This window comes from Sciurus vulgaris (genome assembly GCF_902686455.1).
Source record: "Sciurus vulgaris genome assembly, chromosome: 1".
Lineage (NCBI taxonomy): Eukaryota > Metazoa > Chordata > Mammalia > Rodentia > Sciuridae > Sciurus > Sciurus vulgaris.
This window is the reverse complement of record NC_136461.1, coordinates 87414651-87435727: the sequence shown is the minus strand read 5'-3', so window position 1 is coordinate 87435727 and position 21077 is coordinate 87414651. Positions and strand designations below refer to the sequence as shown.

Here is a 21077-nt window from a genome sequence, read left to right as displayed (position 1 = left end):
GATGATATAATTTTAATTTACTCTCTTGAGATAAAAACAATAAAAAATTCCACATAGGAAATAAGTACTATTCAAAAATGTCAACTTATATAAAAGTTAAAAACTTTTTTCCTTTTATGTCATTTTCAGATGTAAGGTATCTTAATAAAAAAATTTCAAATTATTTTATTGGGTTCAAGATAACTACTAAATTTGTATGTGTAGTTTTTTTATATTAAGATTGTTCTCGGCCTAGGGGTGTGGCTCAGTGGTAGAGTGTTTTCCTAGCATGCATGAGGCCTGGGTTCAATCCTCAACATGACACACACACAAAAAGATTGTTTTCAATATTGAACTTGTCAATGTAGGTTTTCGTTAATAGGAACCAGTATTCATTATGATCTGTCAATAGATTTTTGCATAGAAACTGAAGAGAGCTATCAAGTTTTAAAAAATTAATATAACATTGTTTTCTTCTTGAAAGTTCTCACAAATATGACCAATTATTTCCATTTTGAAAATGTAAGCAATTTTCCACAAAACAGGGAAGTGGAACTCAAGGCTAATTTCACAAAACTGTTTTTATGAAATAAATTTCTTAATGTTCTGCTTTTCCCCCATTCTATGCATCATTAGCACAAGTCAGTTATCTTTAACAAACTATTAGCATTTAAAACATTTGAAAACATATTCATATATGAGTGAAAAAAATCACATCTTGAACAACTGTGCTTCATTTATGAATATATATTGTAGGTGGAAACTGATCATTCTATGTATGAAGTACTTCTGAAATATGTACTGAATAAGGTATTAAGAAGGCTATAGAAAATGGTGAGAATATTAATGAACCTCAGTCCATTCAGATGTATTGTTCTTGAATATATACCACAATTTGAAGATAATTTTCCATTTTTCCATTTTCACTTTTGTAAAATTTAAGATTATATAAGTTTTCTTTTTCTAACTCTGGATTTCTATGCTTGAAGAATACTTAATGAAATCAAAAGAAAATTCTATTGGTAATCATAATTTTTCTCTTATTCAAATTGAAATCTATCTTCATACATAAAAAAAAAGAAAAATCAATGCTTTTATAATCTTACCTAATTAGGCATCAATATTATATGAAAGATTTTTAAAATCACTTGCATTTGTGTACATAGGCATTTGCATTATGATCTTGCATTGCATAATGAAGTTGCATATATATTAAATATATTTGAACAAACTATAAATCATAAAGTGTTTCAAGAATAGTAGCAATTGACCAGGCTTGTGTTTCACAGCTGAAAGGACAATATTGGCCATTCTCATTGGTCAGTTCTGGAAGTCCTTTCCAAGGGGATCTGAAAAAAAGAAAGGAAAATTTATGAGATATAATCTAACACCTTTTAACAAGACAGGAAGCACCTCATGTTTTTTGCCTTCTAGTATAGAAACAATCATTTGTAACAAAATCAAGCAGAATATCCCAAAGTAGTCCATATAAAGAATTTAGATTAAAATTATTCTTTCCTATTTCATCCTTGGAATTTATGACTTTCAAATATAAAGGAATCCTTTTATGTGCTAGAAATATAGGAAAAGACCCTCACCATTCCAGGCAATGTAGAAATATTCTTTTAGGCATAATTTCATTATTTTAGAACAAGTTATGAGACTCAAGTTGCAATTATGTAGAGAGTATGCATGATTTTTTTGTGTGTGTGATACTGGGAATTGATCCAAGGCCTCATACATGGTAGGCAAGCAGTCTACTTTTGAGCTACACCTCCATGTGTGATCTTGATACAACTATAAAACTAAATAAAATAATAAGTAAACACTAAGAATTGTAATTGGGGAGAAAATGACAACTTTTGATTTTACTGAATAATAATAAATTTTACATATTATGCATTTACATTCTAATATTTAGTAATTTATATACATTACCTCATTTAATGCTCATAGTAACCCTATGATACAGGAGCTACAATTACTCTTATGGAGAATTAAGAGGTATTTATAAAGGTTAAATAACTTATTTGTTCTAGGTCTCACTAGCAAAACACAGCTCTATAATTATATCTAATTTATTCTTAATTTCAGAATATGCCCTAGAATATGAAGCAAATTTCAAAAAAATGAAACTATAGGAGTCTGTTATGTTTCTAAGTTGAGAATATATTAATTCCCTTATTTTGCTTTGTATCTCATGGCTGTGTTACACATATTCTTCTCATACATATGCAGTATTTCATAATAAAAATGGAAAAATAATTTCATTAGATAAATATGGGATATTTTTGATAATAATAACACCTGCTAGGAATTATATTTAGTGTTTAAATAAAGATATATATATATAGATGAACATATACCTTTATCTTATTTATTTTTATTTTTATTTGGTTCTGAGGATCAAACCCAGTGCCTCACACATGCTAGGCAAGTGCTTTTCCACTAAGCTATAACACAAGCCTGGTATTATATTTCTTAAAAAATCTTATCAAATAGAAATGTAAAATATAAAAAAATAACTTAAATGTCTCTAAGTATTAAAGTTACTTTAGGGCAAAATGCCAAATCTCTGAAGTTGGATACATGGGTACCTGTAAGAGGTTGAACAATATCCACAACATTCACATGTTGAAGTGCTAACTCCCAGTATCTTAGGATTTGAACCTTTTTGGAAATGGGGGTCACTGCAGATATGATTAGTTAAGATGAGGTCACATTGGGGTAAGGTGGGCCCTAATCCAACTTGACTGGCATCCTTATAACAGGAGAAATTTGGACACAGACATGCACACAAAGGGAATGTCCAGTGAATATTGAAGGTTTGCTGTCACAGCCCTAATGCCTTCAGAGAGAGCATGACTCTGCCCATGTCTTCTTGATTTCAGATTATTGACCTGCAGAACTTGAGACAATATCCTGTTATTTAACAGCTTCTGGGAAGTCACTCAGTTTGTGGTACTTTGTTATAGCAGCTCCAGCCATAGCAAAGTTCTACTGATATTATGTAACAAAACAAGGTTATAAAACTAGTAAAACTATAAGGTTATAAAACTATGCTGCTCATGATTAAATGTGGACACTAGTACATGGAACATACCCATGCTGGTATAGAGAACTCTCTTTTCCTGAAAAATTTATCCCTAAATTCATTAGGCAGGCAGAACAAGGAAGGTATCCACAATAAGGGAGAGGAGAAAAGAAGGAAAGGATAGTGTTATGGTTTAGATTAGGTGTTTCCCAAAAGCTCATGTGTGAGATAATGCAAGATTTAGAGGTTATGGTTGGGTTATGAGAGCCTTAACCCAATCAGTGAATTAATCCCCTGGTAGGGATTAACTGAGTGGTAGCTGTAGGCAGGTAGGGTGTGGTTGGAGGAGATGTGCCATTGGGGGCATGCCTTTGGGGTATATGTTTTGTCCCTGAAGAGTAGACTATTTTTCTGCTTCCTGGTGTGATGTCTTGAACTGTTTTCTTCTACCATACCCTTCCAACATGATGTTCCCCCTCACCTCGAGCCCTGAGGAATGGAGCTGAGCTCCAGGGAATAGAGTCAGCTGTCTATGCACTAAGACCTCTGAAACAGTGAGCCCCCAAAATATGTTGTTCTTGTCAGATTTTTTTGGTCGCAGGTTGAAAAAGTTGACTAAAATAGATAACAAGTACTTCAGAGCAAGAAGTCATAGCTCAAGAGGTATAAGGAAGGAGGTCACAACAGGTGTGAGGGTGGTCCAGAATGAGTAATAGGAGCTCAAGAGGCACAAGGAAAGCACTCACATGTAGAGGTTGCCTCGTATGGAGTGTTAGACAATATGGGAAGGGCCTTTATATCTCAGGGCATCCCAACAAGAGATGTCAGAGTCACAGCAGGCACAGATAGTTTGAAAATATAAGGATGGAAAAATATATGTTAGTAACAAATAAAATAAATATGGAGTGCTATATTAATATTAAACAAAGTAGATCTTGGAACAGAGAAGTATCAGTGATAAGGAAGGTGATTTCATAAGAGAACATAACAATCCTAAATGTTTATGCACTTAATAATAACACATGGAGCAAAAACTTAAACAACAGCATAGAGGAACAAGTATAGCAGGAAACTGCAATATTCCTTTGTCAGTAATTCATAGAAGTAGAAGACAGAAAACCCAGAAAGAATTAGAACATCACCATCAACCAACTTGAACCAACTGACATTTCTAGAACACTCCACCTACGGATAGCAGGATATATATTTTTTGCAAATGGAAAACAGATGAGTTACCTTGACAGAACATTCTGAACCATAACTACTGATAAGTTTATAAGGATTTGAGTGATACAGAATATATTCCTTGACTACAATGGAATTAGTTTTGAGAACAATAACAGAAATAACCCTGGAAAATTCCTGAACATTTTAAAACCAATGAATTTCTAAATAACCCATGGGTGAAAGATGAAATCAAAGGAGAAAATAGAAAGGACTTCAACTAAACTCAGAATGGAACCACCATTTGACCCAGTTATCCCACTCCTCAGTCTAAACCCAAAGGACTTAAAATCAGCATACTACAGGGACACAGCCACCTCAATGTTTACAGTAGCTCAACTCACAATACCTAAGCTATGGAACCAACTTACATGCCCCTCAACAGAAGAATGGATAAAGAAAATGTTGTATATATACATAATGGAATATTACTCAGCCATAAAATTAAATTATGGCATTTGCCAGTAAATGGATTGAACTGGGGACTATCATGCTAAGTGAAATAAGCCAATCCCCCAACAACCAAAGGCCAAATGTTCTCTCTGATATACTAACACACAATAAGGGGTAGAGGAATAGAAGGTTATTGGATTAGACAAAGGGAGAAAAGGGAAGGAGATTGGGGATAGGAAATACAGTAAAATGAACCAGACATTACTGTCCTATGTTCACATATGAACACACAACCAGTGTAACTCCATATCACGAGAATGGCAAGTTATACTCTCCATGTATGTATAATATGTCAAAATATATTCTACTGTTATGTATAACTAAGAAGAACAAATAAAAAATTTTTAAAAAGAAAGTACTTCAACTGAATGAAAATAAATATACGACATGTCAGCATTTGTGGGATATGGTCATCTAATAATTAATGGGAAATGTATAGCACTAAACACCATATTAGAAAAGAAGAGAGGCAACCAGGTGTCGTCACACACATCTGTAACCACAGCTACTCAGGAAGCTAAGGCAGGAGAATCACAAGTTCAAGACCTGCCTGGGCAAGTTACAAGACTCTGCCTCAAAATAAAATTTTAAAAAAGGGTTGGGAATGTAGTTCAATGGTAGAGTGTTTGCTAGATGTATGCATGGCCCTGGCTTCAGTCCTTAGTACTGCAAAACAAAAACACTAAAGACGAACAAACATACAACAATCATCAGATTTATAGAGAACAAGCATATTTAGGTGCCAGAAATGAAACCCAGAGAAGAGTAAAAAGAGTTAATAGTGTAGTTAAGAGCATAGCCTGGAGGACCTGACTGCCTGGATCTTAGTAAATGCTGAACCAGATTACTTGTTGTTTGACTTTGTACAAGTTACTTCATCTTCTTAACTTTGTTTATAAAATGGAGAAAATTAATGATAGCTCATATCTGATTTATTATCTTGTGTTTGTAACATATACTAATATCTCAGTCCTCTAAACAATCCCACCTCACTCATTACACAGATGAGAAAACCAAGGTTTACAGAAGTTAAGTAACTTCCCATGGTCACAGAGTGAGTAAATGGAGGAGTGGATAACAACCGTAATGTGGTGGTGGTAGTGATAATAACAGCAGCAATTTTATATATTTGTTTGGATTAAATGAGTTATTTTACATACATACATTCAGAATAATTCCTGGAACATGGTTAAGGGCTCAACAGATATTCCTTCTTGTTATTACAGTTAGTAGTACCAAGTAAACAAGTGAAAACTAGTGCTATTGGTACCATAAGGTTTCTCATGAAAACAGGAAAGCAACACTGTCAAAAACAATAGCCAAATCAAAGAAGAGAACTGAAGGGAGACATGGGGTCTGGACAGGAGAAATCTTGTTGAGTGGTTTATCCAGGGTGGTAAGAGCCAAAGCCAAATGAAGGTGGTAATGACTAAGCAGGTGTAGGGAACATTCCTCAAGCTCATCTGACAGCAGTCACTGACACCATGGTCTAAGTAAGCCAAACAGTCTGAACAGAGAAACTGAGGTAATGGTAAAGACTCGCCATGGAATGAAGGTCTTTGCAGCTGCTTAGGCTGAGTTTGAGCTAAGGGGAGGCCTTGTTCTGACATGCATCCCAGAAAGCTGTGATGTGAGCTCACCCACACTGCCTTGCATCATGCTGTGTGCTGGAGCTTGCCATTCCCCCAGTCCTTTGTCTCAGACCTGTTGCTGGGCAGAACTGCTTTAGGCATGCTTGGTTTGTTTACACTACCTGGACCCTCGATGTATAGTTCACCTATAGGCTGACTCTGTTATACTTTAACAAGCATGTTAACCTGATTGGATAATGTGCCTATATATGTCCGGTGCAACCCTAAATAAAATTAGATTTGTGCCTTCAGAGCTCCATCTCTGATGCCTGAGTAAGTGCGCTGGGTAAGGCTAGGTAGGGTAGGCATTATTTGTCCTCACCCTCAGCAAACCCGTCTCTGAACATCTACAAGTAGGTGGTCAAAAATGAAGAAAGAAGGAAGAGGTTACTCCTGAAGGAGACATGTGCTAATAAGTGAGACAGGACCAGGTTTGAGTTAATAACTGTATAAAGGGATTTTGTTTTAGAATGCGTTGACAGGTATCTTTGTAGGTTAAGTGGGAAAGATAAAGTGGAATACCAAGAGAAGATAATTACTGGAAAAGGTTGTATAACAGGTCTGAAGTGATGAATGAGATAACAGGTAAAAGTAGAATGACCTGATGCATGCCAAATAGTCTTTTAATAAACAAAAGGGAAGAAAGAGAAAATAAATGCAAAAAAAAAAAAAGAGTACAGGGCAATGACAGAGTTGGGCTTTCTGTGACTATATTTAAGCTAATGAAAATCAATGATGCAATCTCTGCAGTAACAGATTGAAATCCTTTATTTTCTTGTAAGAGAGCAGATAAAATTTATGCCAGTTATGCATAATTAGTCTGAGCAATAAGATGATGGCATAATCTATAATTTGAGAAATTATGATAAACTTCATGGAATTTGTTCCATGAAAAACATGGAACTCTGACATTGTTAATCTATTAATAATTAGGACAGAGGAGGTGAGAAATTGTTTTTAGAGTAACAGTCAAAAGGTCAATTCTGATATTTTAACTATAATGAGGACATTACTGAAAATTGTGTGTGTGTGTGTGTGTGTGTTTGTAATTTAAATTAATTAGTTTAAAAGAACTGGTCTGAATGTTTTGATATTTATTCTTTGCTAACCACATTCTAAAAATACCAGCTAAATTTTGAAAATCAAAGACTATTCCATTTGTACAAATCATACAATATCAAATCCTCAGCTTTTAATAACTAAAAATCTACACTAATAAGGGAAGGTAAAAATTCCAGGATGGTCTCTGTTGTGTTAAAGAGTAAAGGTTTCAAGTTTCATTGGGATAACTGGAGCACACAGAAATGAGCCCAAAGGAAACCTAACTTACTTAATACTGAAAGAACTGACTATATACCTGTTATAGAAATTATATGCCCTTGACAACTTACCTCTCAAGATGAACATAATGTCGGGAAAGAACATTTTTAACCAAAAAGATAGTCTTTGCACTAGTCTCTGGACCCATCAATCTGGAAAAATATAACTTGGCACGAAGAAAATACCCAACAGGCCATAGCCACTCCTAAAAAAAAGATGATTTGAAAGTAAAGTAAAGAAAAAGAACTGTGAATATCTAAAAATTATTTGAAAAATAATTCAAACTGAAAACTCAGAGAAATGAAATTCTTACAGGTCCTTGGTGATAATTGAAACCTCTAGCAAGATTGTAGTTGTCATTGTCTAAGGCATTGTCATATATTCCACAGTAAACCATATCACTGCAAAATGATTGGAACTTAAGTTAAATAATAGAAGCTCAGATATATAGAAAGCATTAGAAACATTTCAATAGCAAAAATAAGAGAAATAATCATTTTGACTTCCAATTTATAGAATAAGCTCAGCGTTAAAACATAATTTAACCTTAAACTAGAATATAATGAGTTCAGAGGCCTTTAACAATGTGTTTAGGAATGATTAACAAAGACTGACTAATATAAAAAATATCAAATATTCAGCTATCTTGCATTCCAGGAGTTACCTCGACACTAAACATTGGTTTAAAGTCAAGTATTTCAAAAGTTCACTATATGTAAATAATAATTGAAATGCCATGTAATAATTTAAATTACTAAACATTAAAGATAAGGTTTTATTGCTTATAGATCAGAAAGGTTGTTTTTTAAACTTCTCCATAAAGTTATTTAAAAATTATAATTTGGCATATTATCAGAGTACAAATGGCAAATCAATATAAATATTGATACTATGTAGAATTCATAACATACAGCAAACAATATTACAAAATTATTGCAACAGATAATACAAGAGATACTTATACTTGATTTAATTTAAAAAGAAAGTTTCTTTTAAGTAAGACAGATGTGGCCACATGAGGAAACTTTGTGTTTTAGTTTTGATCAATGGTTCTTAACTACACTGAAAATATGAAAATCTCAGAGGTAGATAAGAACATACAAAATTTTGCATCTTGTGATGGAAATGAGTACATAGTAAAGAACAAAAATTTGACAAATGTGAGGTTATGTCAGCAATTGATTCAGAAAGCAAACTGATAACAGATATCAAGTTTTAAAGAAAAATTGTAGAGGAAAAAGAGAAAGGTCATTAGAAACTCAAGAAAAAAACCAAAGTTGGAAAAGATAAGAAATACACTATGGCATGAACACACAACTATAAAATAAAAATGAAATAATTTGGGATACAAGGAAAAAGAGTAGTATAATTACATAGAAAGGATGGATAAGACTGATGTTGAGAACAGAATTAAATCCTCATTACTAGAAGTAAGTAATACCTAATGCTTAAAATAATGAAAAATAGCTGCATATACATATTTTTTATAGAAACGTGGAAGTAACTATTAGTAGAAACAACATAAAAAATAAAGAATGTCTTTGAGGGAATAGAATTTCGGGGTGAAGAAATGCAGCAAGAGCATGAATTTTTTGTGTGGTGTTGGGGATTGACCCCATGTAATGTTTTATATAAATTCTCCTAGGTATATGCACATATGTTCCAAAATTGTACAAAAATGTACAGATAGATCAGATGCTAATGATGCTTATTTCTAGATAAAGGGGTTTAAAGTAATTTTGTTTTTCTTTGTATCTATCTGTAATTTCTAATGTTTATAATAATCCTTTACTACTTTTATGATCAGAAAATATGCACATCAGAAAACATTCATGACATATTAGTTTTACAAACTAAAACTGATTACTGAAATTAGAATAAGACAGAGGCATTTTGAGTACTGATGCTTAATAAAGGTACAGATGATGCTTTCAAAAACAGTCTGAAATTTTGAAGATGTTATCAGTAAGAAAAAATAATGGCTGATGTTAATATATTTGGGTTAAATATAATATCAACAACATTCTTAATACTTATATTCCAACTTACTCTGGATCTAAAGTTTTCATGCCAAGGGGACCAAGTAATTTTTTTTCTGCAATCTCCAATGCTTTCCATGCTTTTTCTGTAGTAAAGAGCTCAGGGGCCTAATGAATGTCAAAAACAAATATATAACTTTTTCAGATCACAGAAGAATTAGTTTCTACCCACATATACAAATCATCAACTTGGAAAAGAATGAATATTATTTTAAAATGCAGTGTGGGCAGAATTTGAGAGCAGATGCCCAACCAGATCTAATTCCCATGAGATTGACTTGGAAGCACTGTTCTTGGCCTTAGAAGTTAGGGAAGTGTATGAGTACACTTCAAGTACAAGTCAGGAAAGTACATGAGTATGCTTCAAGAATGTACTAGTTGCAAGAGGAAGTCGCCACAGTTATAATGAATACAGAGCTCACTTAAACTCATCTAATTGATTCTTTAGAATATTTACAATAGTTTCCTTTAAGGCATATCTGAACCCACTTTCTGCTTTTGGGATCATAATAAAAATACAGGAGAGTATAAAGTTACTTGTGATATAGGGAAGGAGATAAGAATCTGCATTAATTTTGATGGTTGACCTAGAGTTAATGTTCATGATTAAATGAAATCAAATGCACAGTGAACCAAAGCTGTCCTATGTACCTTTGTGTTTTTCATTCTATTGTAATTTATAATACCATGTTTAGTCATCTTTCTGACAAAGTGGAAACAGCTCCTCAGGCCTGAATAAACACAAACCTCTATTTTACTGCCCTCATAGTTTAGACTAAGCAGAATTTAAAAAGGACAGATTCTAGAATCCTTGGCTATATGAAACGAATAAGAGCAATACAACAAAGAAAACATCATATGAATTTAAGCTATTCATGGTATTTCACTAGTTCAGAGCTTCCCAATAGCATGCTGAGGCACTGGTTGTGCCACAGATGATTGGAAATGAAGACATCTTTAGTTTTCAGGACAAATGGGTGGGTTCTGGGGGCTCATTGAAATAGTTGGATTTGGATTAAACAGTAAAGTACATTTAGCACAGTGTCTTGCACAAATATCATTTTCTAAGTGTATTCAGGATGTGAAAAATATATTGGGAAGCGCTTTGTTGGTTATCTTCCATTGTTTCTATTTTTTGATATTGAATGTTAAATGTAAAAGGTGATAAGCATATCTTTTTAATTAGAAAAAACTATTTAAAACTAGCTAATGAGCAATATCCTTTTCAGCAGTTCAATGAAAACAGTAATAACAAATTAAGTAAATCCAAATACATTTCTGACATAACAAACAATGCACTTACCACGACCATTGCTATGGTAAAATTAGGCCTGAGCTGGTAGTCACACCAAGGACTTGAAGCTCCGTAACTATCTTTATATATGCCACGTTTGTGAACTAGATTTGGATGCTTCTCATTAGAATCAGAAGGATCTTCTGAAACATGAAACAGTTTTTCAAAGTTGTCTTGTATTTTTCTGTTCCATTCTTCATATGAGACCGTTACAACCTTCCCTGAAAAATGAAGAAAGACACGTCTGTTTCAGACATTTAAAGCAACGGAAACCTCTAATAAGAGCCAAAATGTCATATTTAGTATACTCACTGTTATCTACTACAAAGAAAATAAATTGGCCACTTTTTGGAAAATGTAGCTAATATGAATTGAGGTGTGATATAAATGTAAAAACATTCACTGGATTTCAAAAACTTAGTATTTCCCAAAAGATTATAAAATAGCTCAGGAATAATTTTATATTAACTACAAAATGAACAATATTTGATGTACATTGTCTTATATAAAATGCTGTAATTAAGTTCATCTGTTTCTTTTTACTTTTGTCAAATGTGAGTATTAGAAAATTTTAAATTATGTATGTGGCTCAAATAACATTTCAACTGGACAAAATCTTCTCAAAAAAGATAAAGATTTCAAAATTTTTTGTGAAAATAGAACTCGTTCACGGTCACACTGAGGTAAATGAAAAGCACAATAAGGCAATAACTGTTGTTTTTCTTACCTCAGTTTCAAGGTGCTATCAAAAATATGGTTAGTAACTGGATTTTCTACAATTTTCATACAATAAATTAATGATTTTTCTTTCTTCTTAAAATTTAGGGTTTTGCAATATTAGCTAACTGCATCAAATTATGAGTACATAGTTGAGAATACAGATAGTATTAGAAGTATCTTTGTAAATAAAAGGAAGAACTTACCATGTCTTTTTATTCTAACTTCATGATAAGGAAAAATATTTTTTTTGGATAATTCCAGCAACCAACGAACAGCAGATTTACACAAGCCCACAATTTCCACAGCAGACCCATCTCTAAAATTAAAAATAAATTTTATTCTCTAAGTAGGATTCATTTAGGCACTATTTTAAGAAGGTATTCAATAAGTAATTGTGATGAATAGTATAACCATTGCATTTTAAAAATAACCATCTACTAAGAAATCCTGACTTTATAAGGAATATGTATTACATCATATATATTTTTGCTGGGGATTGAAACCAAGGCCTCAAACAAGTTAGGCAAGTGCTCTACCAGGGAGCTACACCCCTCAGTCCAGTAGCAACTATTTGACAATTACTTTATAGATAATTATGAGTAAAGATAAATTTTGAGGAAAACAGCTTCTCAGCTTAATACAGTGCAAGAAGCTATGTGCTGATAGCTTCTGAAATCAAAATGAAAAACTCTTAAATGACAAATTCTTGGACAAAAGTTTAAAAAGTTAGGGAGAAAAAAGGTTCCCTTTTTATGAAGTGAAAAGACTTCATAAAAGACACAATGACTGATTTTTTTCATGTTTACTAAAGATACACATAATGAAATGTTAACCACTGGAATACTGCATCATAAAACTTGATGTTGAAGTATTTGTAGAGACTGAAACCATAAGAATTTCCAAAAAAGAACAGATAGCTTTGTAACATAACATATATCAAAAGGAATGTATCTGCATAATGAGGGGAAGGAGAGGATGCATCTAAGAGGAAGCAGAAGAATGGAAGATAGATTTTTATTGATTTAATATTAAGAATACACCCATAATAGAGTAAAAGATTCTATACATATGTGTTTTTAAAAACAAGAATGGCAAGTTACACAAGCACTATAAAATAGTGCTTATTTATAGTGCAAATTACACAAGCACCATAAAATAAACACTACCTTGGAGTGGCTGGGATTCCTCTGTTTCTAGCTCTGTCACTTTCTCCCATTTTATCCATCCATGTACCACAATTTAAGCGATTTCCTCCATAAATAAATCCTGTTTTTTCATCAACCCCTGCAGTTATATTAAAGCCTAAAAAACACAAAACATTTATAAAACAAATGTTCTAGAACAGGTACATAATATATATAGCAAATGAAGATTAATGTCTAACATTTGATAATTTAAAAATATCTCAAATATTTTAAATAGTCCCTGAATATATACTACACAACATATATCACATGTTATTTGCACATACTTAAACAAACATGAAAGTTTAAAGCATAAAAATATACATGGAACTATTCAACCCTGATTATAGGATAGTCATTAATTCTAGAGAGGAAGGAAAGGAAAAGATAGATGAAGCTTTGGATATACCTGATATGGTCATTTCTTTTCAAAATAAAATAGAAATATCTGAAGAAAATATAACCAAATGTGAATACCTGTTTGATTTCAGTACTAGGTTCAAGGTATAATTTATACTACTATCTGTAAGCTGAAATGTTTTGTATTTAAGAAAAATTAATTTGAAGATATAAAAAAAGTTATTTAAATATAAAATCTATTTCTATTGACAGTGAAGAACAAAAAGTATCAGTGATTGTTAGCAGATGGCTTGGGTTAGTAGGGTTAGTATCTGGAGCTACTGCTACAAATATTAATGATTTTAAATTAATGTATAAAATGTAATTTTGAACATACAATATTTGCCAATTAGTTTAGTGAATTATCTGGACTAGAAAACTTAAAAGGTTTATTACTTTATGCTTAAAATGATGCTACTACATTAATATTAATATTATATTAATAAAAAGAGCAAGAAGAGTCCATAATCATATTTTAAAATCAAAAGACATATATTTCCATGTAATGTTTTCACACAGTAATATTTTCTTAAATTGTTTATATTAAGGTATTTTTTATTTATTAGTTTTGACATTCGTGTACCATATTTTCATAGATATAATTTTGTAATTTTTTTCATTCTGGTCATTAAATATTTTCTGCTAAGTGTAAGGGCATTTTCTTTCTTTTATATAATTATAAATGATGGTATGATCAACATCATTATGTAACATGACTTTCTTTGTGTTTTAGATTATTTCATAGGCTACCCAGGGGTGGACTAAATTCATGAAAATATATAAATATTTTATATCTCAATAAATACATTCGTAAATTTTCTCTTTCTGTTTTTTGGTACCAGGGATTGTTAACCCGCCCTTTTTATATGATTTTTCTAAGAAAGGGTCTCACCAAGTTGCTTAGGGCCTCACTAAGTTGCTGAGGTTGGCTTTGGACTTGTGATTGTCTTACCTCAGCTTCCCAAGCCAATGGGTTTACAGGCATGCATCACTACATCTGAATGCAAATTGTTTTAAAAAAGAAATGCCATCTGTAGTATATAAATACCTCTCAAAACTAAACACTTTTGTTTTTGTTTGAATGGGTCCCTCCCCCCAAATTTAAACATTGTAATCCTGCCGACCTCCAGTGTATCTGAATGTGACTTTATTTGGAAACTGAACTTCACAAAGGTAATCAAGTTAAAATGGTCATTAGGGTGGACCCTAATCCAATCTGGTACTTTCATAAGATGAAATTTGGACACAAACATACCAAGAGGGAAAATGATGTGAAATATAGGAAGAATGCCATGTGAACATGAAGATTCCATCTCTAAATAAAGAGATCCGAAATACATTTTTCCCTCACAGCCTTTAGGAGAAGCCAGCTTTGCTAAGAACACCCTGATTTTGAACTTCTAAGCGTCTGCATTGTGAGGCAGTACATTTTTGTCATTTAAGACACCCAGTGAGTGGTACTGTGTATTGCCATCTCAGCAAACTCGTACCCACTATTTTGTTGTTGCTATTAACAGACTTACAGTGCTTGCCTCCCATAAAGATCATAAAAGATAAAGTGAAAGCTCTACTTTGTGACATGCAGTGGGGTAGGATTTCTGAAACAAAATACAGTGATGTGTTGCTCCCTGTCAGGCAACAAGGTCCGATGTACCTCCTCAGGGCCCGCCTGAGGAGAATACTGGGCCGAACAGGATGATGAGTGTAGGCAGCAAAGGAAACACACCAGAGCCTGGAGGAGGCACAGCAGGAATCTCAGCAGGAATCTCGTTTATTGAGGAAATCACACAGCTTTTATGTAGGGTGGGGGCTAGGCAGGAACCAATCAGCTTAAAGGTCAGCAAGGCATGGGGGGTTCATGCAGGTGAGAGTTCCACATGAGTATATGGCAAGCATGAGCTGATCATGTTTGCGGAACTGTTGTTAACCAATCCCTGCCGGTGGTCCGATTTATCGTCATTAACAATTGAAACCGCCTTTGAGGCCTTGATCTTGCTCACTCGCCAGGGAGTAAGGAGTCAGCCTGAGTTAGTTAACGTATCATTAGTCCCAACAGTGATGAACACTATAGATAAAGTCAGGGTGGGTGTCAAGCTGGGAAAAAACATGAGTAATATCTAAAACTGACAATGGACAAATATCTAGAAGATACAAAGAACATCACAAATCAACATGGGAAATGGATGTCAACAGAAAGAAGAATAAAGGCAAATCAATGATTTATAGAAAAGAAAACTTCCCTAAAAGGACAAATAAACATCATAAGTATTCAAATTTATCAGTAACATAACTGAAATTAGGATTACATACTGCTTTATACACATATTAGTGGATAATGTGTTGACAAGTGTTGGCAGGCCTATGGGCTCATCAAAAGTCACTTTGATGGTTTGTGGGAACATAGATTGGAATTCCTTAGTAATTATGGAAATAATTTGTTAGTATTTAGTAAAAGGATATAAGAATATGGTATGTATATAGCTCAGATATGCATCTCTGCCAGGGAAATTATCACATATCTCTATAAAGATACCTCTAGGCACATCAAAATCTTGTCTGTGGTAGCCAAGATTTGGAGGCAATCTAGGTATCTATCCATGAATACACAAAATGTATAGATGCACATTATGTGGAATTCTATGAGACAGGTTAGAAGACTGACCATAAACAATAGAATGACCATATTTCAGAAACAATGCTAATTAGTAAAGAAAAAATAGATTTAACACATTATAAGTTTGTGTGTTTGTGTGTGTGTGTGTGTGTGTGAGAACCCAGGACCTTATGCACACCAAAAACACAGGTAACAAAAAATGAAACAGATAAGTTGGGTTTCAACAAGATTAGAAACTTTTGTGTATCAAAGGACAATTTCAAGTTGAAAAGACAACTTACAGTATGGAAGAAACTATACTGTTAAATAAATTTGATTTAAAAACTTTTAAACTGTATATGGTAAGAGTATAATATGCAGAATATACAAAGAAACCTATAATCTAACACCAAACCCCCAAACAACCCAATTTAAAATGGGGCAAAGGACTCGACTATATATTTCTCCAAAGAAGATATACATATGAATAAGAAGCACACAAAACAATGCTCAACATCACTATTCCTCAAGGAGATGCAAATCATCCACTAAAATGGCCATTATTTAAAAAAAAAAATAGTGTTGCAGAGGATGCAGAGAAATTAGAGTATTTGTGCACTGTTGGTGGGAATGTAAGTAGTATAGTCACTGTGGAAAACATTAAGCTCCTTGAAAATTAGAAATAGAATTACTGTGTGATCTACCAACTCCACTTTGGGGTACATATCCAAATAAATAAAAGCAAGATTTTGAAGTGATATGTATACCCATGTTCATTATAGCATTATTCATAAAAGCCAAGGAGTACATAATCCAAAGGCCTACTAAAAGAAGACTGGATAAAGAAAATGGGGAGTACACACACATACACACACACACACACACACACACACACGTACATACATGAATGCACACAAATGCACAATGAAATTGCAGCCTTGAAAAAGAAATTCTGTCAACTGCTATACTATGGATAAATTAACCTTGACTTCCTAAGTGAAATAGGTCATAAAAGGACAAATACTATATGATTTCATTTATATGAAATATCTAAAGTAGTCAAAAATCACAGAAACAGTCAGATATATGCCCCTGTCTGGAAGTCAAGGAGACCAGGTACAGTGCTGCCAATGGCCCACTGAAGGCAGAGGTCAAAACAAAATTTGAAGTATTTAAAGTGAATACAAAACTATTTCTGCAATTCAGATGATTAAGTGTGTAGTTGTGGGCAATGGTGCTGTTGGTAAAACATGCCTCCTGATATCCTACACAATGAACAAATTTCCATCTGAATATGTACCAAATGTTTTTCACAATTATGCAGTTACAGATATGATTGGTGGGGAGATATATACTCTGTGACTTTTTGATACTGCAGGGCAAGAGAATCATGACAAATTACAACTGCTGAGTTATCCACAAACTGATGTATTTCTAGTCTGTTTTTTCAGTGGTCTCTCCACAACTGAAAATGTAAAAGAAAAGTGAGTGCCTGAGATATTTCATCACTGTCCAAACACTCCTTTGTTGCTTGTGATCTCAAATTGATCTCAGAAATGATGTACTTTTGAGAAACTTGCCAAAAACAAACAGAAGCCTGTCTTTCCAGAGACTGCTGAAAAGCTGGCCATTGATCTGCAGGCTGTCTAGTATGTGGAATGTTCTGCACTCAAACAGAAAGGCCTAAAGAAAGTGTTTGTTGAAACAATATAGGCTGCCCAGGAGACTTCAGAACTGAAGAAAAGCCACAGGTGTGTGCCACTGTGACCATCTTTCCAGAGCCCTTTCTGGTATCATCATCATACTAAAAGTAAAATTTAAATCAAACTAAAGATTAAAAATTAAAATTTTTTTTCTGCATTAATGACAAATGCCTTGCACCTACACACATGCATTTATGTGAAACAAGGCCCATACCCGTGCCCCAATACTAGTTAATTTTGAGTAATTGTATATTGTCAGAAAAGTGATCAGTACTAGTTTTTGTTTGGTTGCTTCAAAAAAAAAATTAAAAACCTATTTTTGTCATTGTTTAAAAGCAAAATAAGCCAGGCACGTGGCACACACCTGTAGTCCCAGCAACTTGGGAGGCTGAGGCAGGAGGACTGCAAGTTCAAAGCCAGCTTGAGCAAAAGCAAGGTGCTAAGCAACTCAGTGAGACTCTGTCTCTAAATAAAATACAAAATAGAGCTGGGGATGTGGCTCAGTGGTCAAGTGCCCCTGAGTTCAATCCCTAGTACCCACCCCACCAAAAAAACAAAACATGCTTATGATGACTTTGTAACAGACCAATTTGTTGAAGTCATTCCCTGGTTCCAACCAGGAGAGTAAACTGGGACATCTTGATTTTTTTTTCTTCTTATTTTGTTGGGGCAAGGGGAATGAATGTTTGTGGAGTTTGATTTTCAGTCTTTTTTTAAAATTCATTAACTGGTGGACAGCTTTAGGTGATGCCACATTACACTTCCTTGATCTAGTTTAGAAAAGGGTATGCTTAGGAAGGAGTATGGAAAATGACTTATTAAATAATATACTCCTCTTTTTAAATTTTTAAAATTCTGATTCCTTGTACACAAATGGGGTACAACTTTCATTTCTCTGGTTGTACATGAAATAGAGTTACACCGTTCTTGTAATCATACATGTAATAGGGTAATGATGTTTGTCTCATTCTATTATCTTTCCTTCTCCCATCCCCTCCCAACCCCTCATTTTCCTCTACACAATCCAACCTTTTTCCATTCTTGCCTCCCCCCACTCTACCCTGTTAAGTTATTATCATCCACTTATCAGAAAAATCCTTCAGCCTTTGGTTTTTTGGGATTGGCTTATTTCACTTAGCATGATATTCTCCAACTCCATTCATTTACCTGCAAATGCCATAATTTATCCTTCTTTATGGCCGAATAATATTCCTTTGGGTATATATACCACAGTTTATTTATCCATTCATCTATTGAAGGGCATATAGGTTGGTTCCACAATCTAACTATTGTAAATTGAGGCACTATAAACACTGACGTGGCTGAGTCACTGTAGTATGCTGATTGTAAGACCTTTGAGTATAGGCCAAGGAGTGGGATAGCTGGGTCAAATGGTGGTTCCATTCCAAATTCCACCAAAAATCTTCTACAACTCATAAATGAATTCAGCAAAGAAGCAGGATGTAAAATCAACACTCATAAATCTAATGCAATTCTATTCATAAGTGATGAATCCTCTGAAAGAAAATTAGGAAAACTACCACACATCCATAGTAGCCTCCAAAAAAAAAAAAAAAAAAGAATACTTGGGAATCAAGCTAACAAAAGAGGTGAAAGAACTCTACAATGAAAACTACAGAACACTAATGAAAGAAATTGAAGAAAACATTAGATGATGGAAATCTCCCATGTTCTTGGATTGGCAGAATTAATATTGTCAAAATGGCCATAATGCCAAAAGTGCTATACAAATTCAGTGCAATTCCAATTAAAATCCCAATGATGTTCCAGGAGGTATCAAAATACCAGACCTTAACCTATATTACAGAGCAATAGTAACAAAAATGGCATGGTACTGGCACCAAAATAGACAGGTAGACCAATGGTACAGAATACAGGACCCAGAGACAAACCCACATAAATATGGTTATCTCATAGTAGAAAAGGTGCCAAAAACATACCATGGAGAAAAGAGAGCCTCTTCAACAAATGGTGCTGGGAAATTCATATGCAGCAAAATGAAATTAAGCCCCTATCTCTCAACCTGCACAAAACTCAACTCAAAATGGATCAAGGACCTAGGAATTAGAACAGAGACCCTGTACCTAACAGAAGAAAAAGTAGGTTCAAATCTTCATCATATTGCTTAGGACCAGACTTTCTTAACATGATTCCCAAAGCACAAGAAATAAAAGCAGGAATCAATAAATGGAATACATTCAAACTAAAAAGATTTTTCTCAGCAAAGGAAACAATCAACAATGTAAAGAGAGAGCCTACAGAGTGGGAGAAAATCTTTGCCATGCACACTTCATATAGAGCACTAATCTCCACAATCTATGAAGAACTCAAAAAACTTTAAACCAAGCATACAAATAACACAATCAATAAATGGGCTAAGGAAATGAACAGACACTTCACAGAAGATCTACAAGCAATCAACAGATATATGAAAAGATGTTCAGCATCTCTAGTAATAAGAGAAATGCAAATCAAAACTACCCTAAGATTTCATCTCACCCCAGTTAGAATGGCTATTATGAAGAATACAAGCAATAAGAGGTGTTGGTGAGGATGCGGGGGAAAAAGGTATACTCATACATTGCTGGTGGGGTTGTAAATTGATACAGCCACCCTGGAAAGCAGTGTGGAGATTCCTTAGGAAACCTGGAATATGCTCCTTTCTTTTTCTCTCCACCTTGAGTAGATCCAGTATTTGATGAAATTCATGAAAGCGGGTGGCAACTGTCCTGCCTCTTCTCTTTTCCAGTGTGCACTCTCTACATGCCTGTGACTTCAAGGAAGGTTGTTTGCTATTTGCTGATTTTTCTGGGGGAGAGGGGAGTTAATTTCTAACATCTACTGATAAACAAACAAAAGTACTGCATTTTTAAATATATCACATGGATTGAGTTTGTAATTAAAAAACAATTTTTTTCCTGTCAATCATTGTCTTATATACTTAGCATAGATTTGCAACTCAAAACTATGATATTCCTAGAACCCAGCTGAAGCCTGGGCACATAGAGGTTTGGTGCTAGAAAATAGATGTCTGCAGAATGACTGACATCCTTTCAGGTTTGAGGATGTAGGTCCACTTCATTAAGAAGCCAGGGATGTAGGCAGAACACTTAGCAATGAGGGGAAAAGCCAGGGAAAGCCTTTTGTTTCTGTTTTGCCTATGAAAACTCTATCCCATCTCTAATGAAAATCATGGAAAGAGTCTTGAGAGAATCTCCTTAAATTTTTAGAGGGTTTTTTCCAGCTTTATTTGGTTGTAGTTTCCAGTTTTTAAAAATGTTGGATAGAAAATTTAATTTTAGAATTTTTTATCACAAAAAAGACTAAAAAAAAGAGGAATGTAATTCTGACACACATACAACATAATTGAATCTTAAAAAGTTATGCTAAATGAAATAAGCCAGAAACAAAGGGTGGATTTTATTTTTTCAATTATCTGTGGTACACAGATGCTATGATTCAGATGTGCTAGAAGTTTGGTCC

At 33.8% G+C, this 21077-nt stretch overlaps 1 protein-coding gene and 1 pseudogene across 4 annotated transcripts in view; one reads left to right on the top strand and one right to left on the bottom strand.

Moving 5' to 3' along the window:
- Positions 1 to 230: 230 nt before the first annotated feature.
- Positions 231 to 21077, bottom strand: part of AGL (amylo-alpha-1,6-glucosidase and 4-alpha-glucanotransferase) — a 78865-nt gene continuing 58018 nt past the window's right edge. For all 3 annotated transcript variants that reach the window (XM_079102857.1, XM_079102859.1, XM_079102858.1), the window contains exons 28-34: positions 12861 to 12996; positions 11898 to 12010; positions 10984 to 11195; positions 9691 to 9788; positions 7955 to 8042; positions 7713 to 7846; positions 231 to 1328 (exon numbers count right to left, since the gene is read on the bottom strand). In XM_079102857.1, the coding sequence (XP_078958983.1) occupies positions 1211 to 1328; positions 7713 to 7846; positions 7955 to 8042; positions 9691 to 9788; positions 10984 to 11195; positions 11898 to 12010; positions 12861 to 12996 (899 nt within the window). In that variant the 3' untranslated portion in view covers positions 231 to 1210. The remainder of the gene's footprint in view (positions 1329 to 7712; positions 7847 to 7954; positions 8043 to 9690; positions 9789 to 10983; positions 11196 to 11897; positions 12011 to 12860; positions 12997 to 21077) is intronic.
- On the top strand, positions 15021 to 20251 carry LOC306666629 (cell division control protein 42 homolog; annotated as a pseudogene). The gene has a single exon. The product of its transcript is annotated as a cell division control protein 42 homolog (transcript).